Raw genomic sequence first — 25810 nt, forward strand, 5'->3', positions numbered from 1 at the left:
CAGCCTCCCAGAGTGCTGGAATTACAGGTGTGACCCACTGCACCCAGCTGACGTCTCCATTAATACTGATCACCGCGTTGCTTACTTGGTAATCTCAGTACTGGGAAAGGGAGGTTGCCCGGGAATGGGAGGCTGGCCTATTTGTGTTCCATGGACTGGTGCTGTTGAAGAAATGGCTGCCCCAAACCTGCTTGAAAACAGGTGAGACACTGCCTGGAAACTCAATTGGAAAAATCTAAGAATGGAGAGACACACCCTTAATGGATAGAATAGTTGTGTATGTTTGCACAGAGCAATTACTGGAAGCACATGCAATGAAATGACTGCATTTTATTTATTTATTTTTTGAGACGGAATCTTGCTCTGTAGCCCAGGCTGGAGTGCAGTGACAAGATGTCGGCTCACTGCATCCTCCCTGTCAGGTACAAGTGATTGTGATTCTCCTGCCTCAGCCTCCTGAGTAACTTGGATGAGAGGTGTGCGCCATCATGCCCGGCTAATTTTGTATATTTTTAGTAGAGATGGGATTTCATCATGTTGGCCAGGCTGGTCTTGAACTCCTGACCTCAGGTGATCCACCCGCCTTGGCCTCCCAAAGTGCTAGGATTACCAGCATGAGCCACGTGCCCAGTCCTTTTCCCATTTTTAAATTGGATTTATTTGTAAGAGCTGTTTGTATATTAAGAAAATTGGGCCAGGCGCAGTGGCTCACGCCTGTAATCCCAGCACTTTGGGAGGCCGAGGCGGGTGGATCACGAGGTCAATAGATCGAGACCATCCTGATCAACATGGTGAAACCCCGTCTCTACTAAAAATACAAAAAATTAGCTGGGCATGGTGGCGCATGCCTATAATCCCAGCTACTCAGGAGGCTGAGGCAGGAGAATTGCCTGAACCCAGGAGGCAGAGGTTGTGGTGAGCCGAGATCAAGCCATTGCACTCCAGCCTGGGGCCTGGGTAACAAGAGCGAAACTCCATCTCAAAAAAAAAAAAAAAAAAAAGAAAGAAAATTATCTCTTTGTCACAGCAGTTGCTACTCTTTCTCAGTTTGCTGTTTGTTTTCTGTTGGTTTATTAAACAGAAATTTGAAGTTTTATGCAGTCAAATTTGTTAATCTTGTCTTTTTATAGCGTCTTGAGTTTTGTATTAGAAAGTCCTTTGCACCAAGCCAAAGCTTATGTGAAATTCACCTGTTTTTCACTAATTAACTGCTTTAATCCAAATACAGAGATGCCAAGTGAAGTTCAGCTAGTGAATCTTATCCAATACCCTGGTAACATCTTTATTAGCCCAGTCTGACCACATGCAAACAGCACCACCTCCAGGCCGGCCTAAGAAGTCTGAACTAAGCACCGGAATGCAGAATCTGGGCCACCGCCCCTCCAGGTGATTTTTTGGGGGGTATAACATTGTATTAACAAAGATGGGTTTCTCCATGTGTTCATCCTTACGAGGAATGGAAATTTACACAAAAGGGAAATGATGCAGGGGAGGGTGGGGATGCACAGCTGGAACTTTTCAGCAGACTAAGAGTTCATTTACCTCTGTTCCTAACTCATGTCAACTTTTGACCACAGAACTCGCACTAGGTTGTCACTGGAAAGTCCCAGAGCAGCCATCTCCTCTGTGTCTGATTCTGGAAAGCTGGTCTTTGCCAGTGTCAACTATCCTACATAAGACAGAGAAAGTCACATTTAAGACCAATTCATGGCATACTAATTCTACTGAGATGGGCCCTGGTGACCAAGACAGTACCCTAAGACTGTCCTGCTACATCAAAGCAAGCCCAGAAACACAGCCAAGTTCAAGGTTGCTCCCCTGAGAGATTCCTTTCTCCACTGGCCAAACCACAGGAGTGAGAGGCTCTGTTCCACCAGGAAACAGTCTTGGTTAAAAGCTTAAGAACTAATCGGCTAATTTAAATAAAAGAGACTTAGTGAAAGACTGTCAGGGAGCTGATGAATCAAGCTTGAGAACAGTTAGGAACCAAGAAACAAAAGAGGAAGGCCCCAAGAACCACAGTAACAGTCTCTTAGCAGAAACAGTTCAGCCTGCCCACCCCACGACCACTGGTGGTACTACAGCCATTTCTTTTCTTTCTTTTTTTTTCTGAGACGGAGTTTCCCTCTTGTTACCCAGACTGGAGTGCAATGGCACGATCTTGGCTCACCGCAACCTCCGCCTTCTGGGTTCAAGCAATTCTCCTGCCTCAGCCTCCCAAGTAGCTAGGACTACAGGCATGCACCACCATGCCCAGCTAATTTTTGTATTTTTAGTAGAGACGGGGTTTCACCTTGTTGACCAGGATGATCTCAATCTCTTGACCTCGTGATCCACCTGCCTCGGCCTCCCAAAGTGTTGGGATTAAGGTGTGAGCCACTGCGCCCGGCCCTACTACAGCCATTTCTGTTTCCCTGTCTTTCTCACTCAAATTTCCACGTGGAAGGAAGAGAGCATTTGGTTGGTTGAGTCTAAGTCACATGCACAGTCCCTAGATGCAGCAGGTGAGAGAAGATTGGATCTGGCTCCTAGCTTTTCTTACTAGTACCCCACACAAAGGCAGATTCTCCACTCTGGAGACTGAGGCCTATTATGAAACACTGGACAGGCATTAACAGTGTTACTACTTGTCTCTAGGCTCTGAGCAAGAAGAGACCTTACCGAATACTCAGCCTAAGGCATTTGGGGGCCCTTATCTCATCTAGAGTTGAAAAATGACATGGGTGGGGATGGGGAGAACTGCTCTGTAACAGTTTTGACTGGAGAGTTTAGTCCACTGACATTCAATGTTCCTATTGATCAGTAAGGACTTACTCTTGCCATTTTGTTACTTGCTTTCTGGTTACTGTGGTCTTCTCTTGCTTCTTTCCTTTCTTCCTGACTTCCTTTTTGTGAAGGTGATTTCTCTGGTGGTATGATTTTATTTTTTGCTTTTTGTGTTTTGTGTATTCATTGCAAGTTTTAAAATTTAAGATTACCACGAGGCTTACAGATACTGTCTTATAACCCACTAGTTTAAACTGATGACAACTTGACACTGCTTGCATAAAGGAACGAACAAACAAGTAAAAAGAAACTAGGCAGGGCGCGGTGGCTCACACCTGTAATCCCAGCACTTTGGCAGGCCAAGGTCAGATCAAGACCATTCTGGCTAACATGGTGAAACCCTGTCTCTATGAAAAATACAAAAAAATTAACTGGGTGTGATGGCATGCACCTGTAGTCCCATCTACTCAGGAGGCTGAGGCAGAAGAATTGCTTGAACCCTGGAGGCAGAGCTTGCAGTGAGCTGAGATCGCGCCACTGCACTCCAGCCTGGACAACAGAGCAAAACTCCATCTCAAAAAAAAAAAAAAGGGCTGGGCGCGGTGGCTCACGCCTGTAATCCCAGCACTTTGGGAGGCTGAGGCAGGTGGATCACGAGGTCAAGAGATCGAGACTATCTTGGTCAACAAGGTGAAACCCCGTCTCCACTAAAAATACAAAAATTAGCTGGGCATGATGGTGTGCGCCTGTAGTCCCAGCTACTCGAGAGGCTGAGGCAGGAGAATTGCTTGAACCCAGGAGGCGGAAGTTGCGGTAAGCCGAGATGTGCCATTGCACTCCAGCCTGGGTAACAAGAGCGAAACTCCATCTCAAAAAAAAAAAAAACACTAACAAAAACTCTACATTTTAATTTGTCCTGCTTTTCAATTTTTTTGTTGTTTCTACTTACATCTTATCATACTGTGTCTTGAAAAGTCGTTGTAGTTATTATTTTTGTTTGGTTCATCTTTTAGTCATTCTACTTGAGTCGTTTATACACAATTAGTGCTATAACACTATTTTTCTGTGTACTTACTATTACCAGGGAGTTTTGTACCTTCAGATGATGTCTTATTGCTCATTAATATCCTTTCGTTTCTGATTGAAGATCTCCCTTTAACGTTTTTTGTAGGATAGGTCAGGTGTTGATGAAATCCCTCGGCTTTTGTCTGGAAAAGTTTTTATTTCTCTTCATGTTTGAAGGATATTTTCTCTGGATATATTATTCTATGGTAAAAGTTTCTTTCCTTCAGCACTTGAAATGTCATGCTACTCTCTCCTGGCCTGTAAGGTTTCCACTGATAGTCTGCTGCCTGATGTATTGGAGCTCCATTGTATGTCATTTGTTCCTTTTCTCTTGCTGTGTTATGATCCTTTCTTTATCCTTGACCTTTGGGAGTTTAAGTATGAAATGCCTTCAGGTAGTCTTTTTTGAGTTAAATGTGCTTGATGTTCTATAACCTTCTTACATTTGAATATTTATAGCTTTCTCTAGGTTTGGAAAGTTCTCTGTCATTATCCCTTTGAATAAACTTTCTACCTGTGTATTTCTCTATTTCCTCTTTAAGGCCAATAACTCTTGGCTTTGTCCTTTTGAGGCTGTTTTCTAGATTTTGTGGGCATGCCTCATTCTTTTTTCTTTTTTTTTTTGAGACGGAGTTTCACTGTTGTTACCCAGACTGGAGTGCAATGGCACAATCTCAGCTCACCGCAACCTCCGCCTTCTGGGTCCAAGCAATTCTCCCACCCTCCCGAGTAGCTGGGATTATAGGCATGCGCCACCATGCCCAGCTAATTTTTTTTTTTGTATTTTTAGTAGAGACGTGGTTTCACCTTGTTGACCAGGATGGTCTCGATCTCTTGACCTCGTGATCCACCCGCCTCGGCCTCCCAAAGTGCTGGGATTATAGGCGTGAGCCAACGCGCCTGGCCGGGCATGCCTCATTCTTTTTCATTTTCTTGTCTTCTCTGTGTATTTTCAAATAGCTTGTCTTCAAGCTCACTAATTTTTTCTTCTGCTTAATCAATTCCACAATGAAGAGACTCTGATGCATTATTATGTCAACTGCATTTTTCAACTCCAGAATTTCTGCTTGATTCTTTTTATTTCAATCTCATTGTTAAATTTCTCTGATATAATTATTCTGAATTCTTTCTCTGTGTTATCTTTAATTTCTTTGAGTTTCCCCAAAACTGCTATTCTGAATTACCTGTCTGGAAGGTCATATATCTGCTTCTCTAGGATTGGTCCCTGGTGCCTTGTTTGGTGAGGTCATGTTTTCCTGGATGGTCTTGATGTTTGTGGTTGTTTGTCAGTACCTGAGCACTGAAAAGTTAGGTATTTATTGGAGTCTTCTCAGTCTGGGCTTGTTTGTACCCATCCATGGGAAAGCTTTCCAGGTATTTGAAGGATGTGGGTGTCGTGACCTAAACTGTATTTGTATTGGGGACACTCCAAGCCCAATAATGCTATGGTTATTGCAGACTCATAGAGGTACTGACTTGGTGGTCTTGGATAAACTCGAAGAATTCTCTGGCCTACCAGGCAGAGACTCTTATCCTCTACCCACAATTTCTCCCAACAAACATCTCAGTTTCTCTCTCTCTGTCTCTGCGCTGAGCCACTTGGAGCTGGGGGTGGACCGATACAACATCCCTATGGCCACCACCACTGGGACTGCCCTGGGTCAGACCTATAGCCAGCAAAGCACTGGTGATATCACTTAGGGCCCACTGTAAACACTACCTGGCTATCTCCTGTGTTCACTCAAGGCCCTGAAGCTCTACAATCAGCAGGTGGCAAAGCCAGCCAGGCTTGTGTCCTTCCCTTCAGAGCAACAAGTTCCCTCAGGCCCTGGTGGGTCCAGAGATGCTGCCTGGGAGCCAGAGACTGGAGTCAAAAACCTTAGAAATTTACCTAGTGCTTTATTTGAAGGCGGCTGAGCTGACACTAAAACCATGAGAAAAAGTCCTTCCCACTCTGCCTTTCCTTTTCCACAGGCAGAGGAACCTCACCCTAGGGCCACCCCCACAGGCCCACAGGGAGTACTGCCAGGCCACTGCCCATGTTCACTTACAACCCAAGGGCTCTTGTGTCATGCTTCCAGACCTATGGTGGACGCCTCCAGGCCTGGGACTCACCCTTCAGGGCAGTGGGCTCCCCTTTGGCCAAGAACAGGTCCAGAACTGCTGTCTAAGAGCCACAGCCTAGAATCAGTGACCACAAGAGCCCATTTGGTGCTCTACCCTGTTGTGGCCAGGCAGGTCCATAAGCTGCAAGACAAAGTCCCTTTTACCTTTCCTTCTGCTTTTCTCAAGCAGAAGCCTCACCACAGCCACCATGGCTGGAAATGTGCTGGGTCTCACCTGAGGCCAGCATGTCTGAGAGTCTTACTGCAGGCCTGGAGCACGCCACCTGGCTATCACAGTTGGCTCTTCAGGGGCCAAGGGCTCTTGAGTCAGCAGGTGAGGAATCCTGCCAGGACTGGGTTCTTTCCTTTAAGGCAACAGATTCCCTTCTGGTGCAGGGTGTATCTAGAAATGTCATTCAGGAACTAGGTCCTGGAATGGGGCCTCTCAGCTCTGACTGCTGCTCTGTCCTGCTGTGGCTGAGCTGGTATCCAAGATGTAAGACAAAGGCCTCTTTACTCTTCCCTCCTCTCCTCAAGCAAGAGGAAGAAGTCGCTTTTGTTGCTGCAAGCTGCACTGCCTGGGTTGGTGGGGGCGCAAGCACTCCCTCAGCTGCCCTGGCTGGTGTCTCACTAGCTCGTGTTTCCCGAGTCCACTGGCTCTGAGCCCAGCATGGCATTAGGACTTGCCTAGGAGTTGAAGTCCTTATGGTCTAGACTGCCTTTCAAGTTTATTTACAGCCCCAGAGCATGATAGCCTGGCATGCCAAGGCTTGTCAAAACACAAGCCTCAAGCCGTCTAACTACTGGGATGGGTGAACCCCTCTGGATAGGGCTGGTCTAAACGCTCCCTCCCTGGGCAGGTGGCACGTGAGTTCCACCTGGTTTTGCTTTCTGCTGTGACAGGGCAGCACTGAGGTCAATGCAAAGTCCCATAGTTGCTGCATTCTCCCTCCTCCAAGTACACAAATTCCAAGCACCACAGTGGCCACTGCTGGGGGTGGGGGACCAATGACATCAGTGTTCCAAGACTGTCTTTCCTACCCTCCTCAGTGCCTTTCAGTGTTACGAAGTTAAAGCCAAGTACTGTGAGTCCTCACCTAATTTTTGGTTCTTATGAAGATGCATTTTTGAGGTAGACAGTTGTTAAATTTGATTTTCCTGCAAGGAGAATCATTGGTGGAGGCTGCTATTCAGCCATTTTAATCTGCTCCTCCTCCCTCACTTAACTTTAATTTCCTAAGAGCCCTATTTCCAAACACAACCACATAGGGGGTTAGGGCTCCAATGTATGAATTTTGGGGAGACAGAATTCAGTCTATAGCATTCGGTCTTGGGGAGAGGGAGGAAGAGAACATTCAAAGGAACGACACAGTGGCATCAGTGAGGGGTAGGGGTAAGGCGTCAACAAAGCTGGAGACCAGGAAACTGGCCACACGACCCAGAGTTCAGGCTTAGGCTGGTCAAAGGCAGTTTCCACATTGAGTTCTAATGTGGATTAAAGCATGTAGGGGTTAATTTGGAAAAGTAAAACATTTTCTTTCCATTACCAGTTTCTCAGATGAGCTCATCACTAGTTCTACAAATAAGATAGCTGACCAGTCCCAAACCCCTGTCCCTATAGAGTCTGTGACCCAGAGGGAGCCCTTGTCCAGCTGTGGCCTGGGGACACTGCAGCCTGAGCAAGACTGCACCTATTCCCTCCCAGGAGCTTAATCTTTGCCTGGCCTGGCTTTGGCTTCAAATGCCCTCAACACTGGCTTCAAAATCGATTGGATCAGATTCATGAGAGGTCTGGCCTTCCTTTGTTTTGGGATTTTAAAAGTTTTTTTTTTTTTGAGACGGAATTTCGCTCTCGTTACCCAGGCTGGGGTGCAATGGCGCGATCTTGGCTCACCGCAACCTCCGCCTCCTGGGTTCAGGCAATTCTCCTGCCTCAGCCTCCCGAGTAGCTGGGATTACAGGCATGCACCATCATGCCCAGCTAATTTTTGTATTTTTTTTTTTTTTTAGTAGAGACAGGGTTTCACCATGTTGACCAGGATGGTCTCGATCTCTTGACCTTGTGATCCACACGCCTCGGCCTCCCAAAGTGCTGGGATTACAGGCTTGGGCCACCGCGCCCAGCCAAGTTTTTTCTTTTTTTAACAGAGATGGGGGTTTCACCATATTGACCAGGATGGTCCCGAACTCCTGACCTCAGCTGATCCACCCGCCTCAGCCTCCCAAAGTGCTGGGATTACAGGTGTGAGCCACCACACCCAGCTAAAATAGTTTTTTCAAGCAGGGAATAGATAAACTCTGCTTACTTACCTCTAAGAACTGGCTACAACTCACACAAAGCTGTTACAGTTACGGTTTGATTACACGGAAAGGATACAGATGAAAATCAGCCAGGGGAAGAAAGGCATAGGGCCAAGTCCAGGAGGGCAGCAGGCATGGAGTGTCCCTTCCCCATGCAGTCAGAGTGCATTACCCTCCTGGCTTTGATATGTGCCAATACACATGGAGTGTTCCCAGTCAATGAGGCTCCCTCAAGTCTCAGAGTTCAGGGTTTCTATTAGAACTTCATCACAGAGGCATGTGTGATTGTTCACGTGGATCCTCTCAGTTTCAAGTGTCCAGTCCTTCCAGGGGTGACCTAAAGCCCAGACTCCAAATCACATAGTCAGTTTTCCTGGCCTGGCTAGTCCCCACCCATCTCATTATTAGACTATCCATCATGACCCAAGACACCCAGGCAAAGATATTCTATCAGGTATTAATGTTGATAGTTACCCAAGGTTAAGTTGTTGTTGTTGTTTTTTACTATATAATATGCCATTATTCTGTTATTTTTTCTGTTTTGTCTTCAAAATAACCCTAACTGGGGGGTAAGGATGTTTATTATTATAAACAAGACCTGAAAAGGAAAGACACTTGGGCAAAGTTGCACAGTCGATCCTTGACTCATGGTGCAATACTCTCTTTTTTTTAAGATGGGGTTTACCATGATGGCCAGGCTGGTCTTGAACTCCTGACCTCAGGTGATTCACCCACCTCGGCCTCGCAAAGTGCTAGGATTACAGGTGTGAGCCACCGCGCCCGGCCATGGTGCGGTGCAATACTCTTTCCACTCTCTGAGAGCCCTGAGTCCTGAGCAGAAGATGGAAGGAAGGTGTGTATATGTGTGTGCACGCACATGTGTGTTGGTGTGTGTAGATGTATATCTAATGAATTCGTGTGGCTATGTGCATGTTTCTGTGTGTATACATGTGCGTGTCTGGGTCTACACACATATTTGTATATGTGAGTGTGCATACAGTAGTGCACACCTGTGATGCCAGTTACTCAGGAGGCAGACAGTGAGGATCACTTGAATCCAGGAGTTTGAGAGAGAAGTGTCCAGAGGGTAGGGTGACCATATGTTCTGGTTTGCAAGGTACAGCTTAAAGTTATGCCTGCTGTCCTGGTGCAATTATTATATGTCCCTTTCACTCTCCAAAATGTCTGGATTTGGAATGACAAGTCACGCGATCACCCTACCAAAGAGAGAAAAATTAGCCAGACGACCCATGTGTCTATTTCAAACGGATGTAGGCTGATCCTCAGCTGTGCTCCTGCCACTGCCCACCTTTGCCTCGCCCTACCTGGCCCTGCCCAGGTCTTCAGGAAGGCTGGAGCGGAACCCTCGGCTCTTGAGCTGCTCTGCTGCCACCTGCAGGTTACATGGGGGAACCGCTTCTCCCCATCCCACTACCCACCACCCCGCCTCCCCAACCCGGCCCAGGACAGCCTTGGACTTGGCCAAAAGACATTGAGACCACGGGAAGCCCCAGCTGGGGAGTGGGCTGGACCAGGCAGTGAAGCTGATGTTACAGAATCAGACGGGCCCAGCTTAAACCAACAAAGCCAAGTTCCTTCTCTTCTTACCCAATCTTGTCCTGTCTAATTTTGTAGACAGGAAATGGAGACCAAATTCAGAACTTTCTTTGGGTAGGATTGTGGCGCACACAGCTGGAGCCTCCTGGGTGCCACTCCCCACATCTTTCTTTCCCTTAATACATCAGGATAGTGGGGAAGCAAGAGAACTTAAGCGTACTAAGCTCCTACTATGTATCGGGCACAGAGTGGGCACTTTTCTCTCCAGCCTCACAATTGATGGGAAATAGGTGATTATACAACTGGGATATAGGATCGGAGTGGGCTAGTGATGTGCTCAGTCTCTCAGCTGAAAACTGGAACCTACTACTCTTTTTGGGTCTCCAGCTAGAGCAATAGTTGCAAAATACAAAGAGCACCAAGAAAATCTAATATTGATCCATGTAAGACTGTACTGCTGGGCTAGGCGTGGTGGCTCACGCCTGTAATCCCAGCACATTGGGAGGCCGAGGCAGGTGGATCACGAGGTCAAGAAATCGAGACTATCCTGGCGAACATGGTGAAACCCCGTCTCTACTAAAAATACATTAAAGTTAGCTGGGCGTGGTGGCGCGTGCCTTTGGTCCCAGCTACTTGGGAGGCTGAGGTTGCAGTGAGCCAAGATTGCGCCACTGCACTCCAGCCTGGTGACAGAGCAAGACTCCGTCTTAAAAAAAAGAAAGACTGTATTGTTTCTGGAGTTATGTCTTGATAAAATAAATCATATTGTGAGTCATTTACACCCTGGTGAGTTTCTTCTCAGACCTTTTTCTTTTTTGAGACGGAGTTTTGCTCTTGTTACCCAGGCTGGAGGGCAATGGCGCGATCTCCGCTCATCGCAACCTCCGCCTCCTGGGTTCAGGCAATTCTCCTGCCTCAGCCTCCTGAGTAGCTGGGATTACAAGCATGTGCCACCATGCCCAGCTAATTTTTGTATTTTTAGTAGAAACGGGGTTTCACCATGTTGACCAGGATGGTCTCGATCTTTTGACCTCATGATCCACCCACCTCGGCCTCCCAAAGTGCTGGGATTGCAGGCTTGAGCCACTGTGCCTGGCCCTCTTCTCAGACCTTTTAGTTGAAGTTGGTTATGAGAGAGGATGGAGAGTGGGGAAAAGGGTCGGGGAGCACACTCTTGGACTGCACTGTTTCTTTTTTTTTTTTGAGACCGAGTTTGGCTGTTGTTACCCAGACTAGAGTGCAATGCCACAATCTCAGGTCTCGGCAACCTCCACCTTCTGGGTTCAAGCAATTCTCCTGCCTCAGCCTCCCAAGTAACTGGGACTACAGGTGCGCACCACCATGCCCAGCTAATTTTTATATTTTTAGTAGAAACGGGGTTTCACCTTGTTGACCAGGATGGTCTTGATCTCTTGACCCCGTGATCCACCCACCTCTGCCTCCCAAAGGGCTGGGATTATAGGCGTGAGCCACCACGCCCGGCCCCAAGACTGCACTGTTTATTGTGATGCCCTGGTAGTGTGAATCATTTTAAATGGAGAGCTCTATGCATATTCCTCTGTATTCTTTGTCACCAATACCAATTCCCCAGGAAGAGCCCCAGGAGGGCTGGACTGAAGGACCTGGAGGTAATAGAAAATGTCTGGCTTTGGATTTCAGGTCAAGTTCTGCTGGTGACTTGCTGTGTAAGATCAGACAAGTCAGTTCACCTCTCTGTACTTCAGTGACCTCATTTGTAAAAGGCTAATTTGGACTAATGATTTTCTTTAGGTTTTGCCATTTTTTTTTTGGTTTTAACATTATAGTCTTCCTCCATTTTTATTCAAGTATAATTGATAAAAATTGTATTTACAGCATTCAATGTGATGTTTTGATATATGCATATGTTGTGAGGTGATTAAACAGTTAATTAACATTTCCATCACACCTCACATACTTATTTTGTGTGTGGTAAGAATGTTTAAGATCTATAATGTTTACTAGAGGTGAGAAAGCGTAAGGTGGAGGGGATAGCCAAAGACTGGCTAACAGGTTAACAGATAGAGTACATGGCTGAGTGTGATGGTTCGCACACTAGTGTGATCCTAGCACTCAGGGAGGCTGAGATGGGAGGATCACTTGAGGCCAGGAGTTCAAGACCAGCCTGGGCAGCATAGGAGATGTCTACAAAAACTTTAAAAATTAGCTAAGCATGGTGGTTCATTACATACCTGTGGTCCCAGCTACTCAAGCCCAAACTGAAGGGCAAATTAAATCAACCACAACTTTTCACATTTTGTGACTGTGACCAAGGACTGAATTATATCGTATTGTATCAACAGTACGCGCTTCCTGATTTTGACCATTGTATTATGGTTACATAAAATAATGTTGTTCTGGAAATAACACTGAAATATTTGGGAGTAAATGGGCACATCTCCAACTTAAGTGGAACAGAAAAAAAGTTGTGTGTGTACACACACACATACATACACATATATATATACACAAAGAATATGATAAAGCAATTGGGGCAAAATGTGAACAATTGGTAAACCTGGGTATTCTTTGTACTATTCTTGCAACTTCTCTGCTTGAAATTATACAAATATTAAGTTACAAAACACATTAAAAATGTCTGCTTTATCTGCCTGACAGAAGTAGATATGCAAGAATCACTTGAAGGCTAGAGCTTTGCCCCTTCCTGGCTGTCTTGAGACAGGTTCTCACTCTGTCACCTAAATTGTAATGCAAGTAGCATGATCGCAGCTCATTGCAACCTCCACCTCCAAAGCTTAGGCCACCCGCCCCCGCCCCCGCCCCCCGAGCAGCTGTACTACACTTGTGCACCACCATGCCCAGCTAATTTTCTATTTTTTTTTTTTTTTTTTTTTTGTAGAAAGGTCTTGCTATATTCCCCAAGCTGGCCTCTAACTCAGGCTCAAGCAATCCCCCTCCTGCCAGTCTCCTGAAGTGCTGGGATTACATGTGTGAGCCACCATGCCCTGCCCATTATCTTGGACACATGCCCAGCTAAGCTTGGCCTTACAACACCTCCTTCTCCCACTGGAGAAACACGAAGCCCACAGTGTTCCTCATATCCAAGGGCATTGAACCAACCAAGGGCAGCCCAGCTTCTGATGCACGCAGTTTAACTCACAGCCTCCAGAGTCCATGGGTGAGTCCAGTGTAGTCTATACAGGCTGCAGTGGGTGAGCTCTGCCTCCGGTTAGATTATCACTGATCTTCCCACACTTGTTGAGATCTTATATTGTAAGCACTGAACTCAACACTGAACAGACACAAAGACACCATTCATCATACCTCCCACTGACACAAAGTCCTACCCTAATACACATGATAATCCTGTTGTTACCTTCTCAAGGAGGGCAAGTTGGCCCAAACTGTGTGCACCCAGGAGGAGGTGAAGATCAAAGACCCAGGGAAACAGGGTGGAGCTGTCAGCAAAGCAGCTTTCCAGGCTCACACTGCACACCACTCCCCACAGTTCCAGCTTGCCCTTGCCCCTTTACTAAAAACTCTGGTGAACCACTTTCCATAGACCAGATGAAGGAGCACCCAAGCCCCAGGCAAGTGCCAGCAAGTGTCACCTTAGCTCCTGCCTTTTCCCACATACAGCTGCAAAGATGACACAGGCAAGGCTGTTGTCCCAGGTTTATTGAAAATAATACAGCATTGATTCAAACAGGTCCCCGAGGTGTTTTGAAGTTCATCCCAACTGTAGGCTGAGTGACCTGCAGGTTGGATAGACTGCCAAAATCCTGGAATGAGAGGTAAGATCTGTGAGTGGACCCCAGAAGAAACAGAAGGACTTCTTGCCCCTAGAGCCACAGCACTCTCAAAGGTCTAGGAGACCTGAAGGACCATTTACTCTAAGAACCACCAGGGACCTCAATGCTTCAACACACACCTGACTATGTGGCACCCCCACTTAAAACTCCATCTATGACTTTTACCCAACGTACCATACCATTTTTCCTCCATGTTTTCACATCCCCTTCCTGTCAATCACTCTAAAACACCATTTCTCAATCTTGCCAATGTACACCTCCTGAGATGGACATTCTTTGTTATGGGGGCTGTCGTGTGCATTGCAGAAAGTTTAGCAAGTTCCTTGGCCTCTACCCATTAGAATTTAGCAGGTATCCCCTTGCTATGACAAACAAAAATGTATCTGGACATTGCCAAATGTCTTTTAAGGCAGAATTCTATCCCTTTGAGAATACACAGTGCTACTTTCCAGGACCAGCCCCAGGTAAGACCTATCACTAATCTAATCAAACTGGGCGGGGGCGGGGAAGTACCCAGGGCACCAAGCAGAAGGGACGGAGGCAAGAACAGACCCTGCCCTCACACAAGCTCAGGCTGGTGGGGGGAGGGGCAAGAAGCCAAAGGGCCCAACTTGTTCGTAGAACTTTCCTATTCGGTTCTCAAAAACCCATTTTAGTTTCCACAAAAAAGCTGCATTCAGCACAGTGGCTATTTCAGAAGGAAAAGATCCGCAGCGGGCTGTAGTTGTACTGGTGATGTTTTTCTGAAGCTGGGAAGGTATATGGGAGTTCATTTTGCTATTATCTCTTTCAATGTCTTAAAAATTTAATGACCATAAAAATAGGAAACATGAAGTTGTTCAAAATCAGCAACCGCCCACTGTATTTTGAAGCCCATGCTTTCACCCAAGTATGTAAAAGGACTAAAATAAGCTACAGAAGAAACATCAAAGTGCAATGAAGATACTCATGAACTACCTACATACTGCCTTGTATGTATCTGGAAATGGACCACAGCTCATTTCTGAGTGGTGAGCATGGAGATACCAAATGCCACTTCAGAAGGAAAGCGAACAGAATAAGGACAGCGAGGGCTGACACAAGGGGGGGGCAACATATGCCAGCCACAAAACCAAGAACAGAAGCAGCTGAGAAGGAAAGGGCGTCCTGGAAGCCACTGGATTTGAGAATTACGATCTTGTGGTGAGCAAACTCCAATGCAAACGACTTTCACTACACCCATTATGAAAGCAGTCCAGTTTACTGGCTAGAAGTTTAGATGGGATTTCCAACTTTGCTGCCACTTACTGGAGGGTGCCCTTGGATAATAAGAACTACTGAATGGTTTTTGATCAGGGAAATACCATTTTAGGAATCCAGCAAACACTTACCAAAAGCTTCAGCATTTCCTTAGTGTCAGGATCTACTTCAATGATCTCCTGATCCAGGGCTGAGACCTAGAAGGGAACGAGGTAGGCTGAAAATACCAATCTATGAGGTCATCACTCACCTCTCCTTTCCCCAGGCTCTTAAACATGGGGAAGAGGGGCAAACAAGGATATAGCATTCATCTCACAAGGTGAGCAGTCTCTTAGAGTATTATAGACCCCAACCATCGGTTCTTCTGCTCTTACCTTCCTATTCCCACATTACATCTACTCAGTATTCAGAACATTAAGTCTGTGTTTACATCAAATAATACTATATTAGGGGCAAACAATCAAAACAAGTGAAACAGCAGCAGTCATCAAATCAACATTATTAAGGGCTCTCATGAACTACAGAACAGACTTAACTGGTTGGAAAAGAGTAGAATGGAGGATAAAAAACTAACAGGGGCCTATGGGCACCTACAGCTGATATATAATGTATGGATAAAAGGTCTCAGATTCAGCTGAAGTCCCTTTGGAAGCCAGGAACCCATAGCTTTATCATTTGAGGATTAGCCAGAAGCCCAAATATCCAGAAAGTTTACCTCAGGAACATAATTGTCTCTCCTTTCTCTCTCCTCCTCCTGCAGCTTGATGGAGATACCTCTTACTGGGCCTCTCTGAATCCGCTTCATCAGATGTGTGACATAGCTACAAAGCATACATGGCCAAAGAGAACAGTGAGAAGATGAATCAGTTCCCAGCTGGTACCCAGCACGTGTGGATGTTAAGTACCCACTTTAATTCTTTTCCAGTGAGAAGGGAGAGAACTCACTAACCTGGGACCTCCTACACATAGAAGCCCCAATGGCCTGAGCATTCCTTCCCTTTGGTTTCTCACTCTATTCAAACTCTCCTTCACTGTGATCAAGACCACCCTCCACCATAGCTTCACTACTCTTCACACATTCATTTTTTTCCTTACAATTTCAAATTCACATAACTAAGCAATTAATACATTGACTTTGGCACTACTCTTCGGGGCCATATTCGTATAAATCTCTGGAACAGTAATTGCAACTGTTAAGAACGCATTAAAAGTTGACACCTAACCGGGCGCGGTGGCCCACTTCTGTAATCGCAGCACTTTGGGAGGCCGAGGCAAGCGGATCGCATGAGGTCAGTAGTTCCAGATCCGCCTGGCCAACACGGTGACACCCCGTCTCTACTAAAAGTACTAAAATTAGCAGGGGATGGTGGCGCGCGCCTGTAGTCCCAGCTACTCGGGAGGATGAGGCAGGAGAATCACTTGAACCCGAGAGGTGGAGGTTGCAGTGAGCCCAGATCGCGCTACTGCACTCCGGCCTGGAGGACAGAGCAAGACTGTCTCAAAAAAAGGAAAAAGAAAATGTTGACACCTAAAAGCAACGTAGCTTCAAAGCAAGAGGTCTGACGATGGCTACCTTCGACCCAGTGTCACCGCGGCCAGTCATAACACAAGCCTAACTTCACAACAGAAATCCTGCACACGCAAAGTTCTAGCCCTTCTCCGGGGCACTAGGGAGGCCCAGGCTAATGAAACCACCACGGCACCGTCTCTTCCCGAGTCGGAGGGCGGCAGAGCACACAAACAGGCCGCGGGACCCCGGGTCTCCACCGTCCAGGCCCTGGAGGCCGAGAGAGCCCCAACTCACCCTGCTATCTTGTTGCGTAGCTTCTTGCTAGGGATAATGGCGATCTCCTCGCACACGCGCTTGTTCGTGTGGAAGTCGTTGCCCAGGCGCGTGTAGTACTTTTCTATGATGACCCGGGCCGCCTTCTTCACGGTTTTGGTGCGAACGCGGCCCTGCGGGTGGAGAGGACAGGATCACTCATTAGCCACCGCAAACTTCCGGGAAGAGTGCGACTCCAGGCCCCAGCGGGAGTGGTGGAGGCTGCCGGCTGCGCTGGAGGGCCCGGCTGGGCAGTACGGGCGCCAGGCTCAATGCGGAAGCCGCCGGCCCGCTGCGCTCCAGCCTGACAGGGCCCCGCGCCCGCCCGGTCCAGAGCCTTTCTTTGTGGGCTGGGGACCGCAGGAAACTGCAGATGGAGGACGATTGAAGAGGATGGCGGCCTCGGGACAAAATACCTACCATGTTGGCGGGTCCTTAGTGAAAGAGGAAACCGGAACCACAAGCGAGGCCTATTAAAGCTTAGGCCAGAGAGCCGCTTCCGGCCGGCCCGGGGGAGCCGAACCTACGTGGGAGCCACACAGCGGCCCCTGGCGGAGCGGGGCGGGAGCGGCGGCGGCGCGCCCCCACGGAGGGAGGGTTATCTGTCCCGCCCTCGACGGCTCCTCCCTTTCCGCTCCCCGCCCCCGCTTGGTTGACTTGTTCGCTTCTCTGCCCCATCTGATTTCTTTTCTTTTTTTTTTTTTTGAGACGGAGTTTCGCTCGTTACCCAGGCTGGAGTGCAATGGCGCGATCTCGGCTCACCACAACCTCCGCCTCCTGGGTTCAGGCAATTCTGCCTCAGCCTCCTGAGTAGCTGGGATTACAGGCACGCGACACCGTGCCCAGCTAATTTTTTGTATTTTTAGTAGGGACGGGGTTTCACCATGTTGACCAGGATGGTCTCGATCTCTTGACCTCGTGATCCACCCACCTCGGCCTCCCAAAGTGCTGGGATTACAGGCTTGAGCCACCGCTCCCGGCCCTGCCCCATCTGATTTCTAATCGGACCGCCCGTGTGATGTGCTCTATTCGAGGAGCGGTCCATCTCTTCCACACATGCTAGGGAGAGGAGAGGCATCCGGTCCTCGGGATGACCAAGAAAGGAAGGCGATCCAGGGCCGTGGAACAATGAGGAAGTCCGGGATAACGGCCACCCAGACCCCCAGCCAGTGCGCGGGCCAAAGACTTTAAGGCCTAACCGGGATACAGGGTGTGCCTGGGAGAGGCATATCTCATTTCTGGGTCTTTGCTCAAATGTCGCCTTATCAGAGGACTTTCCCTTCAAACTTAGGTATAACTCCCTCACTATTCCTGCTCTTGTATTTCTCAGCACTTGGCATTTGACTCGGCTTAGTTTTCTCATCTAGAGGTGAGCACCATGACAGTAAGGGTCGTTTTGTTTAGCCAATTCCCAGTGCTTGAATAGCACCTAGCATGGAGCAATCTCTCCAATATTGAAATGAAGGGCCCAAGTCACCTGCAGAGCTCTCAACACTTCAGGCACCTTCTCCACCCACCGTCTTCAGGTTGTTTCTGCCATACCCATCCCCAAACCAGGGTCTTCAGAAGCTTCCAGTGCAAGCTGCCCTGATGAGTGGCAGCCTAGGTAGGGCCCTGCCAGCTTCTTCCAACCTTGCTCCCTGGGCTGACCTAGGCCCCACACCTGACGGGAAGGCTGAGCTGGCCAGGCTGGATGAGTTAAGCAGCCCAGGGCTGTGCCTCATTCCTCAGCGCACCTTGGGTACTCCAGTCAGACTCTCAACTGATTGAGGATGGAACCTGAAGAACAGGAAACCCTCACCCCAAAAGTAACACTGGGACAAAATAAAAGGCCAGAATCTCAGAATTGCAGGAGCAAACTTCCATTCAAGCTGCAGTCAAGCCTGAAGTGAAAGATCAGGCTTTTTTTTTTTTGTATTGAGACGGAGTTTCGCTCGTTACCCAAGCTGGAGTGCAATGGTGCCGTCTCGGCTCACTATAACCTCGGCCTCCTGAGTTCAAGTGACTCTCCTGCCTCAGCCTCCCAAGTAGCTGGGATTATAGGTGAGCGGCACCAGGCCTGGCTACTTTTTTGTTTGTTTAAGTAGAGACAGGGTTTCGCCATGTTGGCCAGGCTGGTCTTCAACCCTGACCCTCAGATGATCTGCCCACCTCAAAGGCCAGCCTTTTTGAGACACGGTCTTGCTCAGTTGCCCAGGATTTAGTGAAGTGATATGCTAATAGTTCACTGCCACCTCAATTTCCTGTGCTCACATGATCTTCCTGCCTCAGTCTCCCCAGTAGCTGGAAATACAGGCACACACCACCATGTCCAGCTAGTTTTTTTGTGGAGATGGGGTCTGGTCTCAAACCCCCAGGGCTCAAGCGATCCTCCTGCCGCAGCTTCCCACAGTGCTGAGATTATAAGCATGAGCCACTGTGCCCAGTTTAGCCTCTCCTTTAGTGAGGAGACTCCTCCACCCTTCCCAATAGTTCTTGCACCTCTTTCAGAAGAGAGAGCTTCACTATGCAGGGTTCCCTCTACCTCAACCTAAATTGGAGTTTCCCAAAGCATCAGTCCAACAGCTGGGCCTAGGCCAACTTGATTGAAAAACAATCAGCAGTACACCCTGTCACAAATCCTAGGAGCTTTGAGAAAGTTCAGTTGATAGGGTTCTCTGAACTGCAAAATCCCAATCACTTCCTCTCAGAAAGGAACTGGGTGATCATAGGTGGGTAGAAGAGGATGTGCAGCCTCCCAAGAAGAAATAGGCCAAGGCTTGCAGGAGAAGCTGTGAACAAGTGGCTTCTACTGGCACGTGAGCAGCTGCGCCTCCCGCATTCTCCAAGCTGGGTCTGGAGGCTGCAAGGACCCCGGAGAAGCTAAGATGTGAGGACTTTTTGTATTTGGGCTAGAAGCACCCACCCACTGGAAAGGCATCTCCAACGTATAATTGACCATGGAAGGGACCAAAGTACTCACAAGGCAGGTCTCCCACATGGTCACACTACTATCCTGGTCCAGGATCCCATCAGAGAAAATCCAAGGAAACAAGCTGTGGCTGCACGATTACCCTCTTATTCCCGACAGCCCCTTGCTCCCAGACCTCAAACAGAGACAAAACCAGAACTCTGCTGCAACGTGTTTATTATGTGCCAAAAAAACTACACCACAGCTTACTCCACACATCTGTAGGAGAGTGCAGTCTTGCCTGCATATACTACAATGAGGTAGAGACTTCACACACAGCTTCACAAAACCCACAGAGTAGCTGGGATATGCAACAATGCAACATCAGCTCAGCAGGAGGGAGGGGTTATGACACTGGTTCTTTGGCACACAGCTTCCCTAGGAGGGGCAAGTAGTTTTTGTTTTTTCTATTTTTAAAAAAAAAAAAAAAGGAAAGAAAGAAAAAAGTCAAGTTTTCAAATTCCAGTAGCATTTCAGTCAACTGCAACTGTTATCTCATACGTTCCTCAAATTAAAGATATAAAGGAAGGGTACTTGCCCCTCTAAGAGAAAGGGCTCCTGTGAGCCTTCATCTGCCCCCACCAAAAAGCAGCCCTTTTTAGCTCAGTTACAAAAGAAAAAAGTCCTGTGACTTTGTGATTAAAAACTTCTATCAACCCCCCCCCACATAAGTGCAACTTAAGGAGGTGCAATAAACCATTTAAAACTATATACAACAGCCGCTCAAACACCGTTTATCCGGTCCAGTTTCAAATAAAACAAAAAATTTTTTTCTTGGTTGCAAATGCCTTGATTTGCAACTATCAGAAACAGTGACCAGCAGTCCCCCAGACACAAATTTGCTATAATGTTAAAAGCTGCCAGGAAAGAAAAAAATCTCTTGTTCCAAACGACTTAAAAACTGTTTTAAGGAGTGTAAAAAGGAACCGGTAAAAACCCTCGAGCGTAAAATATGAAATATGATTTTGGTTTAAATGAAGAGCAAAGTCTCCTTGTTGTTTACAGTAAAAAACACCAGCTGAACACTCCGTTTATGCCGTTCAGGTGGGGGTTAAATAAATGGAAAGGCACTGTATGGCAACTGCAAGAATGAAACCAATGAGACCTGCGCATCATCACCATCAGTATTGCAAGGAATGTAAAAAGCGCTTTTAATAAATAAACCTAGGTGTAGGCATCCGTGTCAGCACTTTCTGGACACGTGGTTTTTTTTTGTTTGTTTGTTTGCTTTTCATCGGCAGAATGAGGAACTAAAATCTGGGAAAACTACAGAGTCGCTTGAAGGGTAAGCCAGAGGGTCCTTGCCCTTGGCACGCCCCCTGAAAACAAAACCGGACAAAACTCATTGTGCATTAATTAGTGCAGAAACAAAGACAGATTCAGCAAGTGCAAAGGTGACTACAATTTTCCCTTGTCCTCGGGAAGCCAGCTCCCTGGTCGCCAGTGGCAGGGTGGTGCAGGCTGCTTGCCTGACCTGCCAGCTTTGGGCGCCACAGGCCACTGGGCAAGGCAGCTCCTCTAGCTGGAATCTCTGTTCTTCTGGTTCCGCATCAGGGGGCTGTGATGGCGCAGGCCCTCCATGCTGTGCCGCCAGTGCCAGCAGCTCCGGCAAAAGTACTTGAAGCAGACCTGGGATGGGAGAACAAAAAAAGGAGATACCATGTCTGTGTCAGCACCGGACACAGGAGCTGTTGCATGAGCTGCTTGCTGTGTTTGGAGAAGGGGTGAGAAACTCCTGATGGCCTCTGTGGGTTAGAAAGAAATGGACCCTAGGAGCACTCTCACCCCAACACAAAAGCCTGATTAACTATGTAACCATCCTGCTTACAGGTCCCCTTAAACATGTTGGGCTCCCAGTATGTACAGGGACCATGCTAGTTTCTCTTATTCCTTCTAACCATGACAGCTGCTCTCCTATTCCCCTGCCCTTCTCACCTCCTACAGAATAGTTGTATCACGTGGCTGCTAACATGGAGAATGTATAAAGACACTGACTACAAATTCTAATTCTAGGCAACATGCTGCCTTCTTCCCATCTCCCTTCTTCCCACTAAATGAGGAGAGGTGACTGGGTTTCTCAGTCTAGTCCCATCTCTTGCTTGTTGTGTAACCTCAGGCAAGCCACTAATCTCTGAGCAAACATCTGACTATGAAGATTATCTGTGAAAGATCCAGATCCATAAAAGCCTGCTAGAAGAGGCTGATCAGAGATACTTGTTCTCAGGCTTTACCTAACAATCCAAACTTAATTTCAAACTGTCACTTGAGAGCCTCAGTTTAACCATGTACAGAGACTCCAAATCTGAACAATGGTATAATGGCAACAATTTTTAAAATAAAATTTAAAAAGCACCCCACTAAGCATGGATGGGACTAGGTGGTATCCTAAGATACCCTTACCCTAAGACAAACTTCTCCTAACACCTGTCAAAGGATGATGCTGACTAGCAGCACTAACACCACTTGGATAGTTGTTGGAAACATGGAATCTCAGGATCAACCCGAAACCCACCAAATCAGAATATGCATTTAAACAAGATCCTCAGGTGATATATCTGCAATTAAGGTTTGAGAAGCACTGCCAAACACATCCAGATCCATGCTCCACTACCCAGAAGCAGTCAACAGAAAGCAGCCTTGCTGCTTTCTGCCTGTTGCTGACACCTGTGGGAACAGCCCAGGTGCAAATATCAAAGTAGTCTAGTAGTTCAGATGTAGAGGAGGAGGCCCTTGAGTAGAGAAAAATAAGCTTAGAAGGCCTCAGGGTTAGAGCAGCTGAGCCTGGCTCCTAGGCTGAACACACCCAGGCAGGCTTCTATCACCTACAAATAGTGGCATACTGCATAGCAACATCCCAGGCAAGAAAAGGCCAATGTCTAAAGACTCAATTCAACATGTTTTCCCAAAAGTTTTGGGTCAAGCCATCCAAAGTGTGTCACTGGTCTGACCCTCAGCAAACCTTACTTCTCCTCCTCTACACTTTCAGATACCACAAGGTACCTCAGAACTTCAACATTCCATGTCATGATCTTGGCATAACAATTTTTAATTGGCAGGGACTTCACAGACATCGGACCCACCTGATCTCGACAGAAGAAAGGACCAGGCTGAGAACTGCAGATATGACACAGAGAATCTTCCAAGTAAGGGTCAATCTGAACCTGCACAAAAGCAAGAGATGATGATGAAGTGTCTCTTCTCAGCAGGAGGATTGATAGGTTACAGAAGGGCACGTTACTGGGCTATACACAGGAATGTGGGATATCTAAATGCAGGATATCTGTTTTTTGTTTTTTTTTTTTTTTGAGACAGTCTTTGTCACCGGGTGCCAGGCTAGAGTACAGTGGCACGATCTCGGCTCACTGCAACCTCCGCCTCCCAGGTTCAAGCAATTCTACTGCCTCAGCCTCCCGAGTAGCTGGGACTACAGGCACATGCCACCACGCCCAGCTAATTTTTGTATTTTTTAGTAAAGAGGGTGTTTCACCATGTTGGCCAGGATGGTTTCAATCTCTTGACCTCGTGATTCACCCACCTTGGCCTCCCAAAGTGTTGGGATTACAGAAGTGAGCCACCGCGCCCAGCCTGATATCTGCCTGTTTTAAAGGAGGCTTGGAGAGAATTATGGGCCACAAGTGCAGAAAGGGATTCTAGATACACCATGCAGAGCCAGGCTGGATGCCTCCAGGATTTGGGCAACCACACATTTTAATGCCTTGTCTTCTCAGCAAACTGTACCTCAGCCCTCTATCAATTAGCAATATAGGCAAGTGTTGAGAGGATTCCTGAAAGGTTGGATAATGGAAAGTCAGGCTACTTAGCAATGTCAGAGAAACACCACAGTGAGGGAGGCACCCTACACACTGAAGAGGCTTAACAGTTCCAGTTCCTTCCTCCTGAGCCTACAAAGACCAAGCCCACTCCCAAACCCTAATCTCAGTGTTAATTCTCAGGAGTTTGGCTCAATTCCCTGAACACACCCAGCATAAACAGAGCTTCAGGTATCAGGGCCTGCCCTAGGCAGTAATTGCCCAAACCCCTCTCATATATCCCAGAGTAAGAGCATAAACCATCCAACTCACCTTCTTTGTGAACTTGGTGGTTTTGATCTCAACAAAAGCAGCACTGACTGCTTTCAGGTAACTCCGTTGGTTATTGAAAGTCACACGACCAGATCCTAGGACAAGACACAAGCTTCCCTTCTAACCCAATTCTGCCAAATGCTACTCTTTTAACATGCAGGAAATCCTTTACTATACATACCAGTACTGTCCAACAGAAATATAATGTGAGCTACTATGTAACTTTATTTCTTGAGACAGAGTCTCCCTCTGTCAGCCAGGCTGGAGTATAATGGCATGAGCTCACTGCAACGTCTGCATCCCAGGCTCAAACGATCCTCCTGCCTCAGCTTCCCAAGTATCTGGGACTACAGGCATAAGCCACCATGCCTAGCTAATTTCGGTATTTTTTGTAGAGACAGAGTTTCACCATATTGCCCAGGCTGATCTCGAACTCCTGCACTCAAGTGATCTGCCCACCTCAGCCTCCCAAAGTGCTGGGATTATAGGCATGAGCCATTGTGGTCGGCCCTTATGTAATTTTAAATTTTCTAGTAGCCACATTGAAATTTTAAACAGTAGTGACATTAATATTTTATTTAACCCTATATGTTAAAAATATTATTTCCAAATATGACACTAGCCGTGTTTTCAGAACTCAGTAGCCACATTTAGCTGGTGGCTACCATATTTGAGATCATGTTGGCAGGAACCACGCAGGAATAGGGGAAGAATCTACAGATCAAGATAGGAAGGGAAGGGACTCCTTCAGTGCAGGTAGAAGCATAGGTAAGGTTGAAGGGTTCAGAGTGGAAGCCAAGATGCAGATAGAACACATCTCTGAAGGGTAAGCCGAACAGTTGAACTGAACCTCTCCTAGCCAGGAGGCACTCTGGAGACCTATTAGGAGAGCTGGAAGAAGCCCCATCCTGCCAAGTGTCGCCTCTGCCCCTGCAGCTTCTGAAGTCCCTGTTCTTAATCTGCTGCACAGCATCGGTGAGTACACGATGTTCCTTCCTGACCAGATTCAGTGTGGGTGTGAAGACTAAGCATTTGGGGAAGTGGGTTAGCCACATCTTAATCACAGAGTTCAGGCTCTGCTCCACCTCCATACCCCATCACTGAGATTACTTTGTCAGGACTGGTGAACTGACCTCCTTCCTTAGAGGAGCTGATCAAAACCGAGTGGTTAGACCCACAGACTTCTGAGTTAGGAAAGCACAGGCTATGACCACACTCTGTTGCGTGACTCACTCAGTAAGTCCTCCTCCAGCCTGACCTGGTCTCTGACCTTAGATAATGCCAGAGCTTTTAAAGAACTTTTAATAAAGGAAACCAGGCAAGTTCAGAGTATTGCAGCCTTTTCATGAAACAGTACCTGTCGTCTGTTCCAAACTGGTTTGGCTGTAAACTCTGAGCTTCCAACAAAGTTCCTACCTGGCTCTTACTTCTTATCACCTCCTGTAGTCTCCAATCGCTTTTTCTCTCCCTGCATGGGAGATGGGGGTAGAGGGCTAGATGCAGAGGGGCCAGTACTCGTGACCTGACTAGAAGATATTGCTGCTGGTATGTGCTGATCTGCAGAGCCGGGTCAGGCCTCTCTCCCCACTCCCATAGGGAATTATCACAATCTTGGTCTACTCCCAGGAGCCAACCAAGCTTTCGCACACAGAAGTGGGACACTTACCAATGGGATACTTGTGCTTATCTGTGTCAATCCCGGCATACACCACTTCACCAAATAGGTCGTTCAAGATGGCTGCCAGGGCCTCGGCATTGAGCATCCCATGCAGAGCACCAACAAACACCGTCCTGCTGGGGTCAAGCCTCTGAGATGGGCTCCGGACAAAGTTACTGTCTGCTAATACCCAGGGGATCACCTGCACCTGAAAACCACCCAAAGGTGTATCAGCCCTGGCAGAGAACCACAGATAGAGTGGTGCTTGCAAGGCAAGGCGCATGCTCTGGAGATACTGAAGCTGGCTGCTAAGGCCCTTTCAGGGGTGAAAAGGCGTTGTTGCCCAGTCTCAGGCACACAGCCATCCAGTAAACCACCCTTACTCCACCCCAACTGGAGTTGAATTTTACTGAGTCCATGTGTCCAGAATGGTAGAAGTGGACACAGTACTCACTCATGCTGGAGAGTAAGCAAA

General features: G+C 47.4%; 2 protein-coding genes across 26 annotated transcripts in view; both read right to left on the minus strand.

The window, feature by feature from the left end:
* Positions 1 to 13436: 13436 nt before the first annotated feature.
* Positions 13437 to 17776, minus strand: RPS17 (ribosomal protein S17). 2 transcript variants are annotated; one of them, XM_054257285.2, is made up of 5 exons: positions 17578 to 17776; positions 16629 to 16780; positions 15540 to 15645; positions 14956 to 15021; positions 13437 to 13555 (listed from the first exon to the last, which is right to left on the minus strand). In XM_054257285.2, exons 1-5 carry the CDS (start codon positions 17722 to 17724, stop codon positions 13475 to 13477), a joined length of 552 nt encoding a protein of 183 aa, XP_054113260.1. In that variant the 5' UTR covers positions 17725 to 17776; the 3' UTR covers positions 13437 to 13474. The 2 variants fall into 2 exon arrangements, with proteins under 2 accessions (XP_054113260.1, XP_035159817.1); XM_035303926.3 differs by lacking the exon at positions 17578 to 17776 and adding an exon at positions 17067 to 17099.
* Positions 17777 to 19756: 1980 nt separating this feature from the next.
* Positions 19757 to 25810, minus strand: part of CPEB1 (cytoplasmic polyadenylation element binding protein 1) — a 103893-nt gene continuing 97839 nt past the window's right edge. For all 24 annotated transcript variants that reach the window (XM_078326885.1, XM_078326880.1, XM_078326876.1 and 21 more), the window contains 4 exons: positions 25345 to 25543; positions 23679 to 23773; positions 22677 to 22757; positions 19757 to 21225 (listed from right to left, as the gene is read on the minus strand). In XM_078326885.1, coding sequence (XP_078183011.1) covers positions 21115 to 21225; positions 22677 to 22757; positions 23679 to 23773; positions 25345 to 25543 — 486 coding nt within the window. In that variant the 3' untranslated portion in view covers positions 19757 to 21114. The remainder of the gene's footprint in view (positions 21226 to 22676; positions 22758 to 23678; positions 23774 to 25344; positions 25544 to 25810) is intronic.

The sequence above is a fragment of the Callithrix jacchus genome, chromosome 6 (assembly GCF_049354715.1).
Source record: "Callithrix jacchus isolate 240 chromosome 6, calJac240_pri, whole genome shotgun sequence".
Lineage (NCBI taxonomy): Eukaryota > Metazoa > Chordata > Mammalia > Primates > Cebidae > Callithrix > Callithrix jacchus.

What these genes read in the sequence shown, in the direction of transcription:
- RPS17 (XM_054257285.2), bottom strand. Translation starts at nt 17,724, where the DNA reads ATGCCTCTCCTCTCCCTAGCATGTGTGGAAGAGATGGACCGCTCCTCG. An exon ending in CAGCACTTTGGGAGGCCGAG is followed by an intron (nt 16,781 to 17,577) that starts GTGGGTGGATCA and finishes CTCCACCCGCAG; the next exon opens with GGCCGCGTTCGCACCAAAAC. An exon ending in AGGAAATGCTGAAGCTTTTG is followed by an intron (nt 13,556 to 14,955) that starts GTAAGTGTTTGC and finishes CTCTCATTCCAG; the next exon opens with GATTTTGGCAGTCTATCCAA.